Below are 20,471 nucleotides of genomic sequence, written 5' to 3'. Positions count from 1 at the left end.
AAAATGTTCAGATCCGCAGCCCTGGAGAGCAATGAGCCTAAACCTTTGATTGCATTACAGACATGAGGTAAGCGTACTTCTAAAGCCTAACTCACATTTACTACATTTAATGTGAATTAACTGTTCACCAAACCTCTGCCAAACAGTGAACATCCAATTATATCTTAGCAGCTGTAATTAGGTACTTCAGGCCTGTCAAACTGTGGATTTTTCCACCAGTTTTAATGTTATTTAAATGCAGAGTGATACTGCCTGTGGTGTGGGTTTTCTTTCTTTCTTTTTTTGTATTTAAAAGAGCAAAAATCCAAGTATGGAAATAAGTCTCTTCTCTAATGTGTCCAGCACACCAACTTTCTGCGCACAGTACAACACTATTATTATTATTATTATTATCTGAAGTGTACAGCTTAAGCATTTACTCTATAAAGTATTGTGAATCACAGTCATCAAACACACAATGATGAAAAGCTTGAATAGATTTTGAGACTGAGGATGATCTATCGTAACAAAAAATAATTATTCTCGAGAACATCGTCTGCAGCATCTGGAGGTTTTTCTCTATTTTTAACATTACATCAATTTTTTTATTTTCTGAAACTTTGACCACTATGGTTCTTAGGAGGCTCTGGGATTTCCTCTCACTAAAGAGCTTACAGAACTAAGAAATTAAATGCTGAGACAATCCTCCCAGCTCCATTTCCAGGGGAGAAATGTTCTCTGATTATCAATGAAGACGCTCTGGTAATTTCAGTCTCTGGTAAGCAGGATTTAGATGAAATGTCAGATTCTGTTTTAGATGAAAGAAAGAAAGTGTACTTTATTGATCCCCGTGGGGAAATTCCTCTCTGCATTTAACCCCAATCACTCAGTGAAGCAGTGGGCAGCCATTGGGCACCCGGGGAGCAGTGTGTAGGGACGGTACCTTGCTCAGGGGTACCTCAGGGTAGCTGTTCAGGGGAATCGAACCCCCGACCTTCCGATCACGGGGCCACCACTCTACCTACTGAGCTATCCCTGCCCTAAGATGAAGGTTTAGTGTTGATTTTACCATTTACATAAAAAAAAATCATTACCATAGGTAACATTAATGTTGCATGTTGGTTTCTGAAATCCTGTTTCATCCTGTCTAGTTGAGCATTTTCACTGTTGCCACCTTGGCGTATTAGTTAATATAACGAGAGGCATGTGGTTGATCAAACGTATCAGTCACAAGTTGTCAGCCAATAAGAAACAGAAATGAAAAAAAAGTATGGGCAAGATTTACAAAATTCACCAAATCTTGTATTCAATATGACCCAAAATGAGTGACTGGGACCATAAACTCAGAAGACAGTAAGAGTTCACAGAGCTCAAGTCAGAAAGATATTTTCTCATAGACATCTGTTGAAGTCTGCAGTTATGTGGCAACTAGTCACATGACTACTAACCACATCTGGTTAACTTGTTCCCCTTGTTTAAAATCATTGTTGCAATGCAGGGTCAAGTGAATAAGGCACCCTTATTGGTAGGGAAAAATGAGTATTCCCTCAGTAGTGACTAGATTACGTTTGAATTCTTACAATCTTGACAGATAAGAAGGTGAACAACGAAAAAGCCCAATGCAGCTTCTGTTCAAGAGACTATTTTATAAGACTTTTACTTCAAGCAAGTACACCAGAAACATTCAAACGTCGAGACCTTAATTATCCAGCTCGTAAATTTTACAGATTTCATCAAGCAAAATTAACGGTGGCTGACTAGCTACTATGGGTGGGGCCTGTTTTTTTTTTGGTTTTTTGTCTTTGTCAGACTGAAATCAAGGACTCATTGTTAAAAAAAAGAAAAAAAAGTATTGCCTAACACTTTTAATAAATTTACAACAATTGAAATGTGCAAACGTGGCATGTGAAAAGAGAAAGACTAGCAGCAATTAATGAAACTAGCAGTTAGAAAAAGGACAATTATGGCTTTTTCTGGTTATGTCCTCTTGGAACGATCCAGCTCTAATCTGTAATTACAACGTTTCTTGCTGTCTAGGAAAAGTTCACCTCCTTTATTAACTTCCTCTTTGTTCCACAAGGCAGACGGTGCCTTTGTTATGGGCCTTTTGCTACATGGCTCTGCAGTTTTTAGATACAGTATGTTCTGCATCCGATTACATTGCCCTCACTCTCTGTCATACTTTTCTTTTGAACAGCTAAACTGTAATGAAACGCTGTGAATCCAAGTCGACTGAAGGTATCAATAGCGATCAATGCAGTTCTGTCTAGCCGCTGCGAGGCAGCAGAAATGTCATTGAGCTGTTTTCATTACAACAGAGCCCCAGTCACATAATCTCATAGCATTCTGTCTGGGTAAAATTGACTGGAAGAGCAAGGTCACTGCATGTGATCCACACGCATGCATAGACTCATATTCCGAATAACCACCCACCTATAACCCTAATTCTCCCTCACGCTGTCTCCCTTCCTAATCTTTGTCACTTCATTGTTAGCTGAGCCGATGCTCTTCCCTCTGCACCGATTGAGTGCAATGATGATGACTAACTGCCCAGCTAATGCAGTACGTTCATACCTTGTGCTTTCTGCATGGGGAGGATCAGACATCAGCTGGTGGGTCAGCTGTGGTCAATGCGTTTGTGTTCTCTAATGTACCAGATTGGCCCATTAAGCTTCAGTGGGTTAATGCTTTGGTTGAAATATAGGAGCATTAATAAAGAGGGTCGACATTTTAGTTAGCATTCAGACACGGTTCAGCAACACAGAGCCGACTGAACAGAGGAAGAGAAAGGCAAGTACAGAAGTCTTTAGTGAGTGATTAGCTGTGGTGATACAATTGCTTCTTAATGCAAAGAGTCTTTAGAGCTTCTTTGGGGTGTTATTAAATAAAAGTAGATGATGTATGGTAAAAAGCTAAAAGGTTGACTCACCGAATTACAAAAGCATTTAAGGTTTTATGCCAATACAGTTGACATTAACTATACATAAAGTATGTTAACCGTTGTATTATGAGGCTAAGATAAGATATTTAGTGCGAAGATATCAGCTCATGGCAGCAAGCTCACCAAAGCTAAAGACTGTATGGGAGTACCACACAGACACAGAAACCTGCTAATTAGTGCTTCTTAACACTAAATACTATAATAGTGTGCACCAAAGCAGCCTTGGACAGTCTATTACTACAATTAACCACACAGAAAGTCATATTATCTCTTTGACAATTGCACACAAAAAAAGTTTCACAACAAGGTTGAGACGTTTAGTTCAGTGACTAATCATCAGAGGTGAGGCCTAGCAGACAGCTGCTGGCCATAGCTGCCTGTGTCGGTGTCAACCTGTTAATTAACTTTAAGCCTTATTACATTTGAGTATATGAGTGAATTAAAAAAATAACAGCTCTTCCACCCCTTTTCACAAAGGGATACATTAGCTTTAAAGTAATGCTTTGGCTTGGTAGGCTTTGAAATGTTTGTTTATGCTGTAAATCTGGACATTTCCACACGAGTATCTAAGGGGACTGAATCTCTCCTGGAGTCTTTTTCAAGCGGTCATTCAGGGAACGACAGTTTTTGGCGCTTCGGGTGGTTTATGTTTTTTTAGCCATGGAGATGTGGCATTTGTGAGTGTGTTTTGCTGCAGCGACTTTGTAGCAAAAAATCGATGTTTAGGAAAACATCTCTGTGGAAAAGTATAGTGCATGGCATATAATTATAACATTTAAATTCATTATAATTGGACAGGATTTGGAGCTAAGTGCTGGTTTGCATCATTGGTACTGATACATACAGATTAACTGAACCAGGCATCGATGTAAAAGCAACAGAAATCGGACAAATGCAACACTTCAAACACATGTGGTGTTAGTGAATCAGAAAACAGCTTTTTTCCCTTCTCAGGCTTCCAAGAGAGTTGGTTAGTTGTGACGGTGGGAACCAACATGTGCCTGAACGTTTAAGACTGTTTAAGGGAATGAGCTTCAGCTGAGAAGTTTAAAAAGCTCTGTGTACAGCTACTATGTGTCCGTGTTATATTTCTGTTATTCAAGTCTTGGAAACTCGGGAAAAAGCGGGAAGCTACTGAACATGACCATCTTATCCTTAATTTTCTTGGTGGAGAAGAAAGCACCATGTTTTTATTCACCAGGAGGATCAAACCAAGTTTATAATTTCTCAGTGTCCCCAAGCTGTGAATCGTGAAGTGGGTGGTCACAGGGTGAAGCATTAAAAGTGTAAATCAAATTTTGTCTCACCTGCAGTGTTTTAATCCTGTGGTATGAGTGGGTAAGGCTTTATGGAAGTGTTGGGGTACGTAAACAGTGGCACACACACATGCAGGCAGCCCTAGTTTTCATAAAACTGATGCAGTTCCATTTAAGTGGCTTGTAAAGCCTGCTGTACTCCTGTTTACATATCAGCTTTGTTATAAAGCTCTAAAGTTCTGCAGACTTTTTCACAGCAGTCATGTGGGGAAAGAAAATTTGCTTTAAGTACAAGTTTTCACTTGAAGTTTTATCGCCCAACTTTGATTGCATTACTTGCGTTTCAGTCCTATTTATTTTCACCTTGTGTGAGAATCAGCACATTTGCAGGGCTGCTAATTCCCGTGGTCCCATGAAGATGTCCATTTATCTTTGCCTTCACATTTATAGGTATTTCCATTTTGTTTTTTAATAGCTTTCCTTTCGTGCCCTGATTGTGCAGTTCAAACACATCTCATTGTTCAGGATTGTTTTTTGTTTTTTTTAAAAAAGGCTGCTCAAGCAAAAAGAAAGAAGCTATGAGTCATTACAGAATATTACAAGGCGTATGCATATGGACATAGACACGCATACGCATATGCTGAGACTGTGTGAGGGAACTGAAGCCTCTCGTTAAACCCATTATCATTGTCTTTTGTGAGTCATGGTGCTCCACGTAATATAATGTAATCCCCGGTTGTTGCGAGTAAACAGTGTGCAGGCTGCCATGACTCCTCTTTAGCCAAGCTGGGAGGACTACAGACACATTAAAGACACCCCTGTGGACCACAACAGCCTAACAGTCCCACTCTACTCAGATGAACATTTCCCTTAAGGACATACACAAACAAATGTTTAGCATTTGTCTGTTTATGTCCTTGTTTATGAGTTTAGTGAGAGTTTCATGGTTTATCCATTGTTATCTGTTGTTAGGATGATGTAGGAACAACACAGGGACATCAAATCGTGTGACCTTCATAGCTGGTACTTGCATCTATGGCAAGTTAGCATTTGTGGAATATCCACACTGGAAGCGATTCTCATTAATGAAGAGATCTGAGGCGACAGAAAGTGAGAACGCTCCCATGCTCCGCAAAACGTGACAAAATGTCAACGCTTGGGAAGAGGAGAAAAGTAGACATATGGACACATTTCGCATTTGACGTCAAGGAAAATAAGACGCTTTGTGAATCGCGTGGAGCAACTCTCTCTGGTAAAAACACGACAAACATTTAAAATGAATCAACTTTAGATTCAGTCGACAATAATCTTATGAAACAAGGACTAAAACTACACTGACACAAAAATAATTTAGGCTCTTGAACTATTACTAAAACTAAATGAGACTTAAGTAAAGACTATGGCTAAAATAAAATCAAAATTAGCTGTCAAAGTTTTCACCGTATGGCAGGAACTTGTCAGTCAAAGAAGAAGTTAGCCAAAGGGCTAAAGCGCATCAGCATGAACAAGCTGTCTTGACAAAGACTTGATTAAAAAAACTTGTATTTTCAAACATGGGGTTGCCCACTCCTAGTAATTGGAGAGAATCTAGGTTTAAGGACGATTCACATTGCTTTTCGGGCACAGGTTTTTTATGCAGGTCTACTAGATCTAGAAAGAAAAAATCCCATGCTCAGCTGGCAAAAAAGGAGTTAAAATAGAGCTCAAAGAGCAGTTATGACCCATCACGAGAAGCCAAGGTCAAGGTTTGTCTGAGTGGGTTCCAGTGACAGCATTTCTTTCTTTCTGTGTGATTGTGGCCTGACAGTGGAAGGGTGTGCCTCACATGGGTTTGACCCCAGTGGGGATGGTGGTTTTCTGACTTGGCACAACACTTGGCTGACAGAACTGCTACTGTGGCGCAAGGGTGCCGTAGTCTAACTACTGCTTTCTGCTTTGTGTGGCGGTTTCAGAAAGAAAGCACACCACATACAGTTCAGCAGCAATGCTCCAAAATGTTTACCCCGAAAAGGTACGCTTGCTGTACTTGAACAAAAACAGGTCCACATATAGCTCCAGAAGAGGTCCAATGTAAATGTGTTCCATTTATAGGATTACTTTGGGAGGGGCTTTGAAGGATTTCTCTGTTTCTGGCGGGCATGTTTTGGCAGAAGACTCCTGACAAAGGATTTGTAGTGTTACTGTAGCCCCTGACATATACTGTATTAATAAAGCGTTGTATTTAACAAGAGTTCCTAGGTGTAGGCTTGAAAGGCTTTTAAAGGTTATAAACTGTGGTGTAAACAATGTCTTCACAGGCCAAGCCGAGGGCCATGTCTCTGTGGAGAGCAACAGCCCGACTTGTTTTACAGCCACAAACTGAGCTCAGCTTTTATCATCCCCGAACAGCAAACACATCATTAGAAGGAGGGGAGTGAAAGCAAGAAAATAAACAAATGGCCTTATAGAATTCATAAATGCAACAGGCCGCAAGAAGTGTCAGAGATGCTTTAATTGGCCTTTTGGGGATGTGTCTTTTAAATTTAAAGCCCACTGAGGTCTTTGGAGCTTAACGTCTGTATTAATGTCCAAGGTCAGGTATGCATTAGCCATGTTTTACTTAAATGGGTGGCAATCTGCCTGGGGAACGAATGAGGCGCCATCCATATTTTTGGGATTAGTGCATTTTTACGTTCCCCAACTTCTCTAAGATGTCATCACCATGCATATTTGTTTTCATTTTATATTCCTCTGAGTGGACTGAAGAGATCTGGTCATCCTGGTAAAAGCGCTTCTGCCCTAAATACACATTGGATTTAAATATTTTAGTGCACACTTATTTGTGGCTTTTTACCGTGGTTTGTTTTGCATGATTCACTCACTGCCCCGGGGCCACAACACAGTAATGGGAGTTGAAGTTGTAGTACTTCTAGCTGGAAATCGTGCTTGGGGTTTTTTGTTTTTTGCCTGTAAAAAAACGCAAAAAAACAACATGCAGGAACCTTGGGGCGCTGAGCCGTGCATGAAGCTCTTAAGCACCCTCGCCTTTTTTTGCTTTGGATTTTCTCCAACCGCACAGGTGTCGGTTCTTCGACTGCGCGGACCAGTCGTTTCCTCGTAACAACTTGAACAAATAGTTGCTATTCTCGCCGCAGCGCCATTACCTCAGGGCGGCATTTTAGTGTGAATTGGCTCTTCATTTATGCGAGCGCCCGCCGCCACACTCTATTTACACCACTCACAGAGAAACCATTCATGTTTCAGAATTGGTTCCACATGTTGCCATTGTTGTCAGCCTGGCAGTGCTTATCGAGCGGCAACTTTAAGCACTGGCAGACTGGAGAGTGGCGTGGCCTCTGATGCTCAGTGTAAATATTTATATATCCTGTCATTTTGTCTTTGTGTCAACTGCCGTGTGTCATAGAAGGAAATAACAAATGGTATGTGAGTGATGGGTTCTATTTTGAGGAGGTGGGAGACAGGGGTTAAGAGGATAAGTTGGGACTGAGAAAAGGGGGGAAGGGGGTTTATATGTGTGTGTTCGCTGGTTTCGTGTTGGCCCAGAGCCCTGGCTGCGCTCTGAATTTACACCCCTGATCCATGTGTGTGTTTGTGTGTGAGCCGTCCCGCGTGTGTGTCTGCACGCTGTCGTCTTATGAGCAGCCAATCCCCTGATTCAGTCAGCTGCTGTACAAGCCTTGATGTGATTACATTATCACATGCATTTAAAGAGCAGCTCATGTGAACCCATGCAACATGCAAAGCAGCGCTGAAATTTAGTAAAGGAGATAGGAAATTGGATTTGTCTTATTAGTTGGGGGGGTCGTCCCACTGGTCCCTCATCTGCTGGGTTAACGATAAGGTTAATTTGTTGGCTGTGTGTTGGATCATGTAATTCTCCCTGGGTGCCTCTAAAATTACCTTCTACAATCTATCCAAAAAAGAAAAAAACACATATATATCAAGTTAGATGAGAAATAGAAATATTTTTTGGTGATGGTAAACCAGCATCCAGGAATGTTGTTTTGTAAAACTCTTTCCAAGTGTGCCACACTTTTGTAGCGGGAAAGCCAAAGGCCAATGTGCCAAACCCCCCCAATGAGTGGGATGTTGGGAAGCTCCGCATATATTTAGCTGCACAGCCTTGGGAGGGCTCGTCCACGCTGGCTATGAATGTTTATGAATGGTTCCTTGGCCTCTTCACAAAAGGCCATAAATCCTTTGAGTGCTTTTGTGTTCAATTAGAACCTTTTGCCCTTTTTGCACACTCCTAACAAATATCCCCTCTTCTCCCTCTTTCCGTCTCATACATGCAGACACACACACACAGACACACTCTCGATCACCCCGTTACAGAGCCTCCCCTGGTGAGTCAGGGAGATTTATGAGAAGAAGCTGGGTTCGTCAAGCGCCGTCTTCCCCCCGGGGGGTGTCACAACTGCATTTGTATGCCAGGGATCCTCTCGATGGCGTACTATAAAAAAAACCCCAAAAAACAAGCCCATTGGAGTCAGAGGATTCGCACATCCAAAACTTGCTCTCTCTCTCTCTAGAATAAGCGGAGCAGCAGCCATTAAGCAAAATGAAATCTTTGGGGTGAAGTTGGCTGCGATCTTCCAGATATTTATTACAGCAAGGCTAATGAAAATGCATTAATGCTGTGTGGAGTAAGACGCGGGGTGTTTTTCTGTCTCGCAGTTCTCTTGTACTTATCACCGGGGACTTGAAAGAGAACAAGGGGAAAAATGTCTATGCATACAGCGGCGCTGTCTCCGTGGATGATATTGTTTTGTTAGGAGAGCCAGGGTTTGGTCCCACTACGTGAGTTGGTGGCAGCAGATGTTCTTTGGAAGCTCTTGTTTCTTTGCTTTGTTTGTCTTCATTTTGAACCACTCACAAATCCCACGTTTGTCACAGAAACTCGAAGTACTTGCTTTTGATGCAGTCAAGGGAGAGCGTGCTTTCATTTGAAACGCTGTCTGACAGGTGTGCCTGAAGAAGCAGATAATGTGTTTCGAGGGGGGATATTCAAGCTGTCCTCTCCCTCTGTTCCAGCCCTGATGGAAAGCTCCCCGGTAAATTAAAAACGTCCCTTTGAAATTTTTAGTCTGGAAATAGCTCGCAAATGTAGTGATGAATGATTTTAAATCACTGTAGCAACCGCTAAAAGAAATTTGCCTTGGCACCCTGCTCGGAGATATTCACGCACGCAGTAATTCCTAGATATCTGAAGGAAATGTCCCGTTTAAGTTATTTTAAATGTAGCCAGACTTTTGTGTACAGCAATACTTCAATAATGACTCCAGATCAAGCAAGTGATTTGTCACTATAATGACTGACCGACTACTCTCAACTAAACCTATCAGGTAACCAGACAGTAGACAGACCATCCTTGCAGCTTGATTCAATTGGTCAAGGGTTAATGGGTTGGGCGCCGACAGGCATGTTGTGGATAAGATGTCAGCGTCTGTCTGGGATCTCGCTCTCTCTATCTTTCTGTCTCTGTTTCTATGTAACATGGAAAAGCAGTCAGATCGTCCATAAAAACAAAAGTCCAATTCTCATCTGCCTCGTAGGTTTTGCAGAGCATTAATTTCCTTGTGTTGATCAGCACTAGTTGTTCAGTGATGTACTTGTACTGAATTTAAATGGTTTCCCAGTGAGTCATAAGACATCCAAATTTCAGGTTTCACTTTGGAAGATTTTAAGAAAAGGAGCTTGTGAAACACTAACGTCTAAGTACTTTTATCCACGCTGAAGAACTTTTGAATGAGTGATGGTGCAGAGCCTTTGTGTTCTTTACTCAGTCTCATCTTCATTTCTTCAAACCCAGTTTAAATCATGGCAGTGACGAAGTGGACTGGCAGATTCAGTTGGGGGATGGTGATAAACAAATATTGTTTTACCAGCACCAAGTACCAGTTGCTCACTTTTAAGTAATTTTCGTACATATTAATGTCTCATTTAAAGCTTGTCTGGGATTCAGGAACACCTTAAAATTTACCATATTAGTCATAACTGCGTTTTCATTAGAGGATAATCACTTATAAATAATTGTGTTTTGGTTCATTGTGCCCTTCATATCTACATATGCAGGAGGCCTTTTTCAGGGAGCCTGCCATTTCCAGCTGCCTTGTCTCTACATCAACCCAGAATAGATAAACCAAACATGGTTTCAATGGAGGGCCTTTGGCATGTATACGCTAATGTATGGCCAGCATAGGTTCTTCTATACATACGGGCAACAATGAGACAAACACCAAAACGCAAATGGTTTTACAGGTGGACACCACTGAAATCTTCTCTCCTCATATTTCTGACTGTTTTTTCACTAGTTTTGCATTTGGCTAGTGTCATTATTAGTAGAATGAGGTGATACCTTATGTATACTCTACAGAAATTGAAAACTCCATGAGAGACGGGACAGGTCTGTAGAAGGGCATTGACCCGTCAGCAGGACCTGTATCTGCTCGTTTCTGCAAGGGGGGACGGGATGAGCACTGCCTGAGCTACAAAATGACCTCCAGCAGACTGCTGGTGTGAATGTCTCTGACCAAACAACCAGAAACAGACTTCACGCGGGTGGCTTGAGGACCTGACATCCTCTGGTGGGCCCTGTGCTTTCCACAGTTGAGAGCAGGTTCACCCTAAGTGTATGTAACAGATGTAAAAGGGTTTGGAGAACGTTATGCTGCCTGTAACACTGTTCAGCATGCCCAGTTTGGTGGCTCAGTGATAGTCTGGGGAGGTACATCCATGGAGGGATGCACAACAGCACTCTGAATGCCATTATCAGGATGAAGTCTTTGACTCATTGTCAGATCCTACCCTGGTGCAGTGGTCCTGGTGCCTAACAATGCCCAGTGATCTATCCAGGCATTTCATAGGGGAATGAACGGATTGATACCACTGACTGGTCCCCACACTCTCCTGACTGAAATCCAATTAAAAAAAACCTCTGGGACATTATGTTTCAGTCCATCTTACCTGTACGCTAAACTGTCCAGGATCTCAGTGATGCCCTGGTCCAGATGTGGGAGGAGATCCCCCGGGACACTGTCCTTCGTCTCATTAGTAGCATGCCCCAACGTTTTCAGGCATGCATAGAAGCACGTAGGGCCCATACAAAATACTGACTACCATTTTGAATTGCTGCAATGAAATATCTGCAAAATGGACTATCCTCCCACATCATTTTTTCACTTTGATTTTTGGTGTGTCTTTGAAATCAGCCCTCAGTTTATAATTTTCTTTTCCATCAAACAATGTCGAATCCTTTCATTTTGAACACATTACCCCGTTCATATCAGTGTAGATATGTTTCCCCCTCCATTGAGATCTGATCTGCTTTCAAAGTGTTTTTCTAATTTTTCTGAGCATTGTATTCGAGTGCCTTGAGAAAAGTTGAGGCACCCCTTTGAACTAACATTATTCATCAGCACAGCTGTCATTTACTGCAAGCTCCACTCTGATTGGCTCATTGACATTTTGTACGCTGTGTTGTTGACAGAAATGGAGCCCTGGATCTTCAGGTTCAAAGCAGAGGGCACGGTGGATTATTCACAGCTGACCTTTGACCCTGGCCAGAACGAACTTATCGTCGGCGCCAGGTAACCCATATCCAACATTGTTACTTTTCTCATTCTCTTTCCTTTGTCCTTTGTCTTTGTTGTCTGTGCTTTTGTTGTCTTTCATTCTTGTTTTTTTGGGGGGTTTTTTGCAGCATTTGTTGGTGCGTTGCATGAGTAATGATCAGTTTCTCCATAGATGTCTTCAAAAGAAAAATGGCTTTGGAGATTGTTTCCAAGTCCATTGTCTTTGTCGAGCACAGCCAAGTGTGTGTGTGTTTGCATATATGTGTACTTGTATTGCTTATGTTGTGAGGACATAAATCTGTTTACACAGTGACATCGTTGGGATTAGCCTCACTTTTAGAGACAAACACTGAGTGCCCAAAACATAAATCCTTACATTTAAGGGTGAAGGCTTGGTTGAAGGTCAGGGTAAGGTCAGAGATAAGGATTAGTAAGTAGTAGTTGTGGTTAGGCTAAGATCCCAAATGAATGAATGAATGCATAAAGTTATGAATAAACACTGTTGTTGTTTTTTTAAAATGTTATATGTGCTTGAAGACTTAGATGTGTAAGTGTTTGCTTCATTGCTGATGAAGTATGCTATGCACTTCACTTAATAGCTTTAGTAGTTGTAGAAAGAAATAATCATGGCAACATCAACAGGAGATAACAGGAAAGCTATCAGGAAGGCGCGCAGCAAAGCAAACAGAAACAAAGTGAGCCCAGGGAATTTACTAATGCACCTAGAACCTTAAGATGGAAAGGCTTAATCTGGAAAATGTATGTGGGTGGATAAAGGTCTTACAGGTGAGTAAATCCCCCCTGGAAAACATGGTAAGGAATATAATATAATATAATATAATATAATATAATATAATATAATATAATATAATATAATATAATATAATATAATATAATATAATATAATGCAGCAAATAAAAGCCATCTTTTATTTTTAGCTACCATTCAAGATTCAGGCAGTTATATCAACATATGCACACAACACTCAAAAAAATCAAATAAGAGATTTTCTTCACTTCTCTGTGCCAACTCGATGGCTGTTGAGTGTCTAAGTATGAAAGGCAGTGTAGCTAGATAGATGACTGCAGGTTGGGTTAGAAGTATGAGTGATAATGGAAGGAAGGAGGGATCGATGAAAATATCAATACAGTAAAATAGGAGGCCGTGGCCACGCTGAGACCTGGCTGATAGCCACTCTTCAGGAGACTGATCTTTGCCAAAGCACTTATTTGTATGTGCATGTGTATTCAGGTGCTTGAGGAAACAGACTTTAGGATTTTTACTCTGTAATGAGATATCTGCTTTATTTAGAGAAAAAAATTAAAGATTGCTCTGTAAAACTGTTTGCTTGCATGAAAAAAAGCACCTGATAGGTTATCTTCCTACACGTTTGCAAAATCTGTGTCTGTTCAAGAGCTTTTAAGCAAATCAAGTAATGGAAAAAAAATCATGCAGTCCCGATCATTTTTGAATAAAATATTTTTTCTCAGAAATAAACTTAACAAATATGCCTATCTATGTAATGCAGCAACTCAGCATACCTGCTTTCTAAAACCATAGACTGTATATAAAAAATGGAAACATGCACCATGATATCACTTTATGTTTTGTGGATTTACATTTCGGAACCTCAGTTTGGGCAGCGTCATCTTGTTTTTTTGTTTTGTTTTCTGTTTGTTGAATTTACTTTCCATTGCCAGGCTTTGTTGATAAGTATTTAGATCATGCTAGCTAGCTAAGTGAGCAAGCTACATAAATATCGGAGTATTTGACATGGGAGTATTTGACATGTGCAGAAACCTGCTTATTAATGCTAATGAATGAACAAATTAGTACAAATATCTGTGCAGCAAATAGCATTTCTATGTCATGTAGCTGCATTAAAAATTGTCCAAAAAGCACCAACACCACAAACATGGCTGAGGTCCATTTCAGTGAGTCTGCACCTTCTGATCAAAGATGGTAAACTAAGTCTTGCACAATACGTTTTATAACTCTACGACTGTCATGATGGGAGAAAATAGCTATAGACCCCAATGTTATTACATATTTATATCTATTTTTAAAGCTGGGCATTTTAACTTGATAGCCTGTAGGCACTGACCTACCTTTGTAGCCAGTCACACAAGACCTTTCAAGTAGATTTCAGCTTGTCCGAAAAAAGCCATTTTAGGGCCCGAGGTATACATCCACACCTCCTCTTGCAGCTGGTCTGTCTGTACTTAAAGCCACAAAGTGAAATTTCTTCTTCTAATTGTTCAGCCTAAGAGTGTATGTATATGCATTTCTATAGACATCTGTAGAAAGTGCTAAAATGAAGATTAAACATGTTATGATTTGAGTAGACGGTCATGTTACAAAGTAAGTTACAAGCTGATTTAAGCTGGGTATGAAAGTTAAAAAAAAAAAAAACAAGACTGAGCTATCTTCGGCAGATTATTCGAAACTGTGGGCACATTTCATATGCACATATAACATTCCTCTTTAAAAATGTGCCTTTTGGTGGCACGGACATGCGAAAACATGGATATTACAGAAATCTCAAAGGGGGAAAAAATCACAGTAAATAATGCTTTTAGTCCTAATTGTCAAATTTCATGTGATCTCATTCTGGTAATGGTGGATAATGGCTGTAGTAGACAGCCTGAGACATTGTTAGTCAAATTATAGAATGTTCCTCTTGAGACAGGATTCATTACAACTATGATGTTTCTTGAAAAGTTAGAAATGCCAGTGAATCAGTGTTGTTTGTGCCTTGCAGATTTGAAAAGCTCCAGGCAAGGCAGGACATACTTATTAGAGTGCGATTTCACAGTCAGGCTTTGATTGTCCTTCAGTTGCCTCCCCCCCCCCCCCCCCCCCCCCCCCCCCCCTCTCTCTCTCTCTCTCTCTCTCTCACTTACTCTTTTCATACATGTGAAACCCTGGGAATAGGAGCATAAAACCTTTTAGCTATGCTTTATCTACTCTTTTTTTGGTGTCCTAATTATGGGTTGGAGAAACCTAGAGGTCCATCATTTGCTGCAGTCGTTGAATTCAGCCATTCGTTGAATACAGTTCATTTCAATACCCTGACTACGCTCTTACAATTCCTTGTGCCACCTATGAAAAGATTCATTTTAACTCCAACTGCGGGAACTTTAGAAGCTTCAGATGTGGCATTTTTAAAGGGGAACTTCACCAATTTTACACAACAAAGTCTATTTACAATTCCCGTATTATACTGCAGCATATGTGGAACTGAATTCAACAAAGGTCGGTGTGATGAGAGCAAGTTTCCCAAAAAATAGGAGTAAAAATGAGGGAGTGGCGCTGGAGAGGACTGAGGATGTCTGAAGTCTGTAGCCTGCTTCTCATCCTCGCTTGAGCCTCGTGGATTGAAGCTACATAACTAGTTACAGTAAAACAGGCATATAAAAAAGAAAGCACATCCTCTTTTAAATTAGAGGTTTTACATATCAGGAATAACAATAAAATAATAAAAATAAATTGTATGGTTCTTACCGAATTCTAAAATCAGATGAACAACAACACATGGCATATATAACACACTGTATTTTCTTTTTTCAACATAAACTAAGCCAAAATATCAAGTAATCTTTTACTACTTTCATAAAACTGAAGACTGTAGGAAGGGTAAGTCGTAGGTGCTGCTAATCAGATGGACTTGATTAATGAATCACTAATCTCTAGCAGTTTTTACAATTTGTTTGAGTCAGGCTTGCGTTAACAAAGGAAGAACGATAACAGCAATGATCTTATAGAAGAAACCGTTTCTGCCCATCAATCTGAGAAGGGTTATAAAGCCATTTCCAATTTGAGGTCCACCACTCTACAGTGAGAAAGATTATTCACAAGTTAAAAATGTTCGACACAGTTCAGAGAAACTGCAAAAAGCCCAAGAGGTATATTTTAGACTCTACGGGCCTCAGCATGTAAAATGTTAAAGTTCATGACACTGCAATTAGGAAAAGGCTGAACAAGAAGGGCTTTGGACGGTTTGCCAGGAAAAACCCTCTTACCTCTAAAAATGGCATGGAGGCTAAGGTTTGCAAAGTTGCATTTGAACAAACCACAAGACTTCTGGAACAATGAACAGATGAGACCAAAGTGGAGATGTTTGGCCAAAAGCAAACACAGCAAACCAGCACAAATACTTCATACCAACTGAGGGAAGTATGAGGATTTGAGCTTGTTTTGCAGCCACAGGACCTGGGCACCTTTAGGTCATTAAGTCAACGGTGAACTCCTCTGTACACCAAAGTATTCTACAGTCCAACAGCTAAAGCTTGGCCAAGATTAGGACATGCAACAGGACAATGATCTCAAGCAAATCTACAGAATGCCTGAAAGAGAAAACAATTAAGGTGCAGCGATGGTCCAGTTAAAGCAAAATCTTAGAATTGAAATGGAAAAACCTTTTAATAACAGTGCCGTTTTGACCTGTTGTCCGATCCTCACACCTTTTTTTCTCGCTTTCAGTGCATTAAAGGGCTCCATCAACTCACACCTTCCCTTCTTTTTACAGAAATCACCTCTTCAGACTCAATCTTGAAGACCTGACACTGATCCAGGTGAGTGCTAATTCTGTCTCCCGCTGCCGTTTTCTGAGTCTCACTCACCCAGTTTTCTAGGCGAATGCGTATTAACTCTGTCTACTCGTACGACTCCCCCTTCAACAAACACTGCGCTAATTTTAGCACGCCGCGTTTCTGTGCTCGCAACTTAAAGCGGTTACAGCAAAATGGTTTAGTGTTTCACATGTCACAACAACTTCACAACCCGGTGGAGCTCCAGTGGGCTCGGTTGACGGCGCCATGGGTTGATACTCGCAGGGAATGAAAGAGTGTTGATAGGAAGCGTTGTCTATGTTAATATCCTCCTTGCTAAAATCCAATTTGAAGGTGTTTGTGAAATTTGAAGCTGTACTTTGCCACATGTCTAAGCTTTTAAAAGATCTTCTGCAATTTCTTTAACGTGATACTACAAATGATTTGAAATGGCAAACAGAAATCAAAGTGTCCTAACATCTTGTGCGCGTGTTGCACAAAATATGTATAAATAGCTGTGCACGCAAGCTGGCAATTTAATTTTTTCACCCTATCTTTCCCACATGTTGTCGCTAATTTCTTTTTCCAACATCCTCTCATTTCACTTTCTTTTTTTCCTCTCTTCTATGAGATATCCCCACCTGTGGAGCAAGCCAATTTTGTGACCCACTGAGTTACCATACAAACACTGACACTTTGAGGGCTTTATTTGCAGGTGGTAACAGCAAGCCTTCTTTGATGCTTAGACAACTCTTTATGTTTGCCATTTACACTCTAGAAAACCAGGGGAGAGGATGAGGACGGAGAGAACGAGAATCAGGGGAGCAAGAACGGCTGGGTGGAGCAGGAGTGTTGTTGACATAGATCTGACTAGAAGGGGAAAATGAGGAAAATGGACAGAAGAAATAAGAAGCGAGGCTGAATTTGTTAGGCAGGAGGGAGTGGAGGGTAGAACGCACAAAGGAACCAGGGAGCAGCGAGACAGCACACAGACAGCGAGGGAAGAAAGCAGGAAAAAAAAACCCGCAGAGAGAGACGAGGATTCACGCAGAGCCGGTCTTTTGTGGCCGCTTGCTGGGACTCCGATGCTTTATAAAGTTGCTCTGTGGCATCCGCGCACCCAGCTATCCTCCCCTTCTTTTTTTCATCCTGTGCTCGACTGGGTTTGCAGAATCAGCAAGGAGATTCCACTGAGCCAATCTACCCTGCATCTCCAAGATGTCTTCTTATGAGAGAATAGGATCTGGTAATCCGTGCCAAGGCCTGGGGCCAGTTTAAGCTGACCTGCTCACTAGACCCAGCTTCGCATTTAACCATGCCAAGGCCATAAAGTCAAGCATAAATATATATCTAAGTGGTGGAATTTAAGGAGGAAAGGGGGAATTATTCCTTTCACCTCCTTGAAGCGTCTTTCTTTCCTTCCTTTTTTTTTCATCCAAGCATGAAACAGGAGATTAAATGTGCAGAGATTTGATTGCCTCTGCGCCTGGGTTTACATATATTTCTCATTCTTATTGTTGTTGGATATGAAAGCCTTGAATGAATTTCCCCTTTGGCGCTGTTGCTCCACTCACATTACACGCATTGCTGATTGATCAAATAGATTTACTAGGGAACATGGTGCTGAAGGTGGCAGAGCCAACAAAGAAAGTTTGAGCACAAGCACTTGTTAGTAGTCCTGTGCATTTTATTACGGTTGCACCAAGGTTCAAGAGAGTTGCATGAGCTTCTCTCTCTCTCTCTCTCTTCTGCAGGAGGAAATCAAGCTAAAAGCTACACCTACGCCTGTCTTTGTGATTTCACCCCATCCCCATGTATCAGCACTGTCAGATAATGCCCGGTGGCAGTGATTTGTTCTTGCATGGATGGCAGCGTTAAGAAGGAGGCTGTGTATGATTTGACAGAGCACAAGGTTTAAAGCTACTATAATACAAACAGCCTGTAATATGCTAAAGAGTTGGGTATGATTACCTTATGATTGATGACTGATCTCATCATGCATGAAACTTTTCTGGGGAGGACAAAATAAAAAAACAGCCACCAAGGTTTCCTTTGAGGCAAAGATTAATCCAACCTACCTCTCCTGCCCTTGGATGCAGTGTGATAAGTTGCTTTCAAGCTTTTCAAGAGACAGAGAATGAACTGTGAATATCTGGTAGTCTTACTGTTGTATTACGAAGGGTGTGTGTGTGTGTGGGAGGGGGGGAGGGGGGGTTGAAAGCACTGACACTTAGACTGGTAGCTAAACACTGTCCGTCTGTTGCACATATCGAGATGAGACAAGGAGATTGATCGACCCTGAGCCCCAGCAACCATAATCTCCTCAGTAAATTGGCTCCTTGTTTGGAGGTAATAAAAATCAGAAAAAAGGGCAACAGCTGGAGAGAAAGCGGACTTTTGTTTTTAAAAAAATAGTGGAATCCATCTGTGAAGTGTGTGTTTTCTAAGAAGACCGTAAAGATTTGGTCTTAAGAGTGTAAACGGTGTCACTCCCTGAGGAAAGCTATAAAGGGTGTTTACAAGACAGAGGCGCACTTAAAGAATCATAAAGAGAAGAAAATATTTCACATCACGTTAACTTTCTAACCTGTGCTCAAACCGAGTGGCAGTTTGGGGTTGAAGTGGGAAGAGTCAGTCATCAACACATGCGTCAGCCCTCGCGATGACCTTGATTGGAGTTAATATCTCATACTTAAAGTTTTTTTTTCCTGCTGTGTCTCAGTAGCCTGAAGAGGCTTTCCTCTCCCTGTCAACCTCTACCCTCATCATCACTGATCTGGAAAACACTGTCAAGAACAAAAGGTGGATACTTTTCTCCTTGCTCCACTTTCAAAACTTGTGCAGCAGAGTCGAAAAAAAAATAGAAGAAGAAGACAGGAATGTAACTGTGCAGCATGTGCAACTACTGAGACATTCCACAGAGCTTCCACAGACAAACAATTAGCTTGAAACGACCCAACGAAGCACAATTTCCCTCTCTATTTACAGTAAATTGCACATTACATGTCATCTCCATTCAGTATTGTCCTTCTGCCCTGTTTATCATTCATATCCTGAGATCAGCTACTGCCAGCCTTAGGGGAAGCAAATCAATGCTGGCACTGCCATTGCTAACTATGCTAGCTCAGATTAATTGCTTGTTTTTTTGTCTGCACGTGAGCTCACCAAATAATATCAGCGTGCCCATTTTTTTTTAGCAACGTCTTTACTTCTTTACTTGGGCTAATAAACCACTGCTAACTTCCACTCTCGTCCTTAAAAGCATGAACCGAAAGGACCCAAAGTTTCTAATTTGCATTCAGTGATAAGAGTCTATTGAATTCACATAAACAAAGGTGCTAATGTAAGAAGAAATTACCAGGGGAAGGGGGAAAAAAGCTAAACGCACACACACACTCGGCCTGTACAAGCCAATATCAGGATCCTGCTTCCATGCTAAATCGGAATAAGATGCAGAAGAGGAGCCTGAGTTTCAACAGAAAAACCGAGGCACAGCGTTAGTCAATAAGCACTGGGATGAGGAAGGATCAGTGGTATTGTTCATGATTCAATATAGGCGAGGAGGAGAAAATAGTGGAAATTCACTCCAGCCTCTCTCTTGTCCTCCTGCACTGGCACAGGAAAACACTATCCATAACAGTTTCCCTTGGCAACAGACACTGTATGCTGTTGAGATGTATTTTGTGCTTTTATTTTTCTTTGCTTCCTCTTGTATTGTGTCCTTCACCCCGTCCCCCTCTTTTTAAATTTTTTTTAAAAGAAGGACTTTTTCCACTTTTGCGTGTCTAATATATCACGGCCTTGTCTCTTGTAATTACACTGCATCAGCCAAACAATTAGCCCTGCTAATCAGTAGCTAACAGCAACTGTCCTTCATAGCTCTGGAAGCATTTCCAATTCACTGAGCTGAACGCTAACTTGGCCGTTTAAATGCATAGACCAAAATGCACGATTGGAACTGGAGATGCAGACACGTACAGTGATATTATGGACGCGACGGCATGTTCAACCATAATAGTTGTGAGTATATTGTAAAAGGCAGACAGTAGCAGGGGGTCTCTTCTACACGGACTCATCCGTTTAAAGTGTCACGATGATATGAGTAGAGACACGGACCTACACGTTGGCAAAGGCATGACATCAAGACCAATTTCGCGTGTAAATCTTTCAG

At 41.2% G+C, this 20,471-nt stretch overlaps 1 protein-coding gene across 3 annotated transcripts in view; it reads left to right on the top strand.

The window, feature by feature from the left end:
• Positions 1–20,471, top strand: part of sema5a (sema domain, seven thrombospondin repeats (type 1 and type 1-like), transmembrane domain (TM) and short cytoplasmic domain, (semaphorin) 5A) — a 156,596-nt gene that overhangs the window by 41,562 nt on the left and 94,563 nt on the right. For all 3 annotated transcript variants that reach the window (XR_014875996.1, XM_085172123.1, XM_085172121.1), the window contains exons 3-4: positions 11,666–11,765; positions 16,279–16,324. Coding sequence is in view for 2 of the 3 variants with exons in the window: in XM_085172123.1 (XP_085028249.1) it covers positions 11,666–11,765; positions 16,279–16,324 (146 nt within the window). In the remaining variant the exon portion in view is untranslated. The remainder of the gene's footprint in view (positions 1–11,665; positions 11,766–16,278; positions 16,325–20,471) is intronic.

Source organism: Neolamprologus multifasciatus, chromosome 9, assembly GCF_963576455.1.
Source record: "Neolamprologus multifasciatus chromosome 9, fNeoMul1.2, whole genome shotgun sequence".
Classification (NCBI taxonomy): domain Eukaryota; kingdom Metazoa; phylum Chordata; class Actinopteri; order Cichliformes; family Cichlidae; genus Neolamprologus; species Neolamprologus multifasciatus.
Note: the sequence above shows the minus strand (reverse complement) of the source record. Positions and strands in the feature narration are given on the sequence as shown.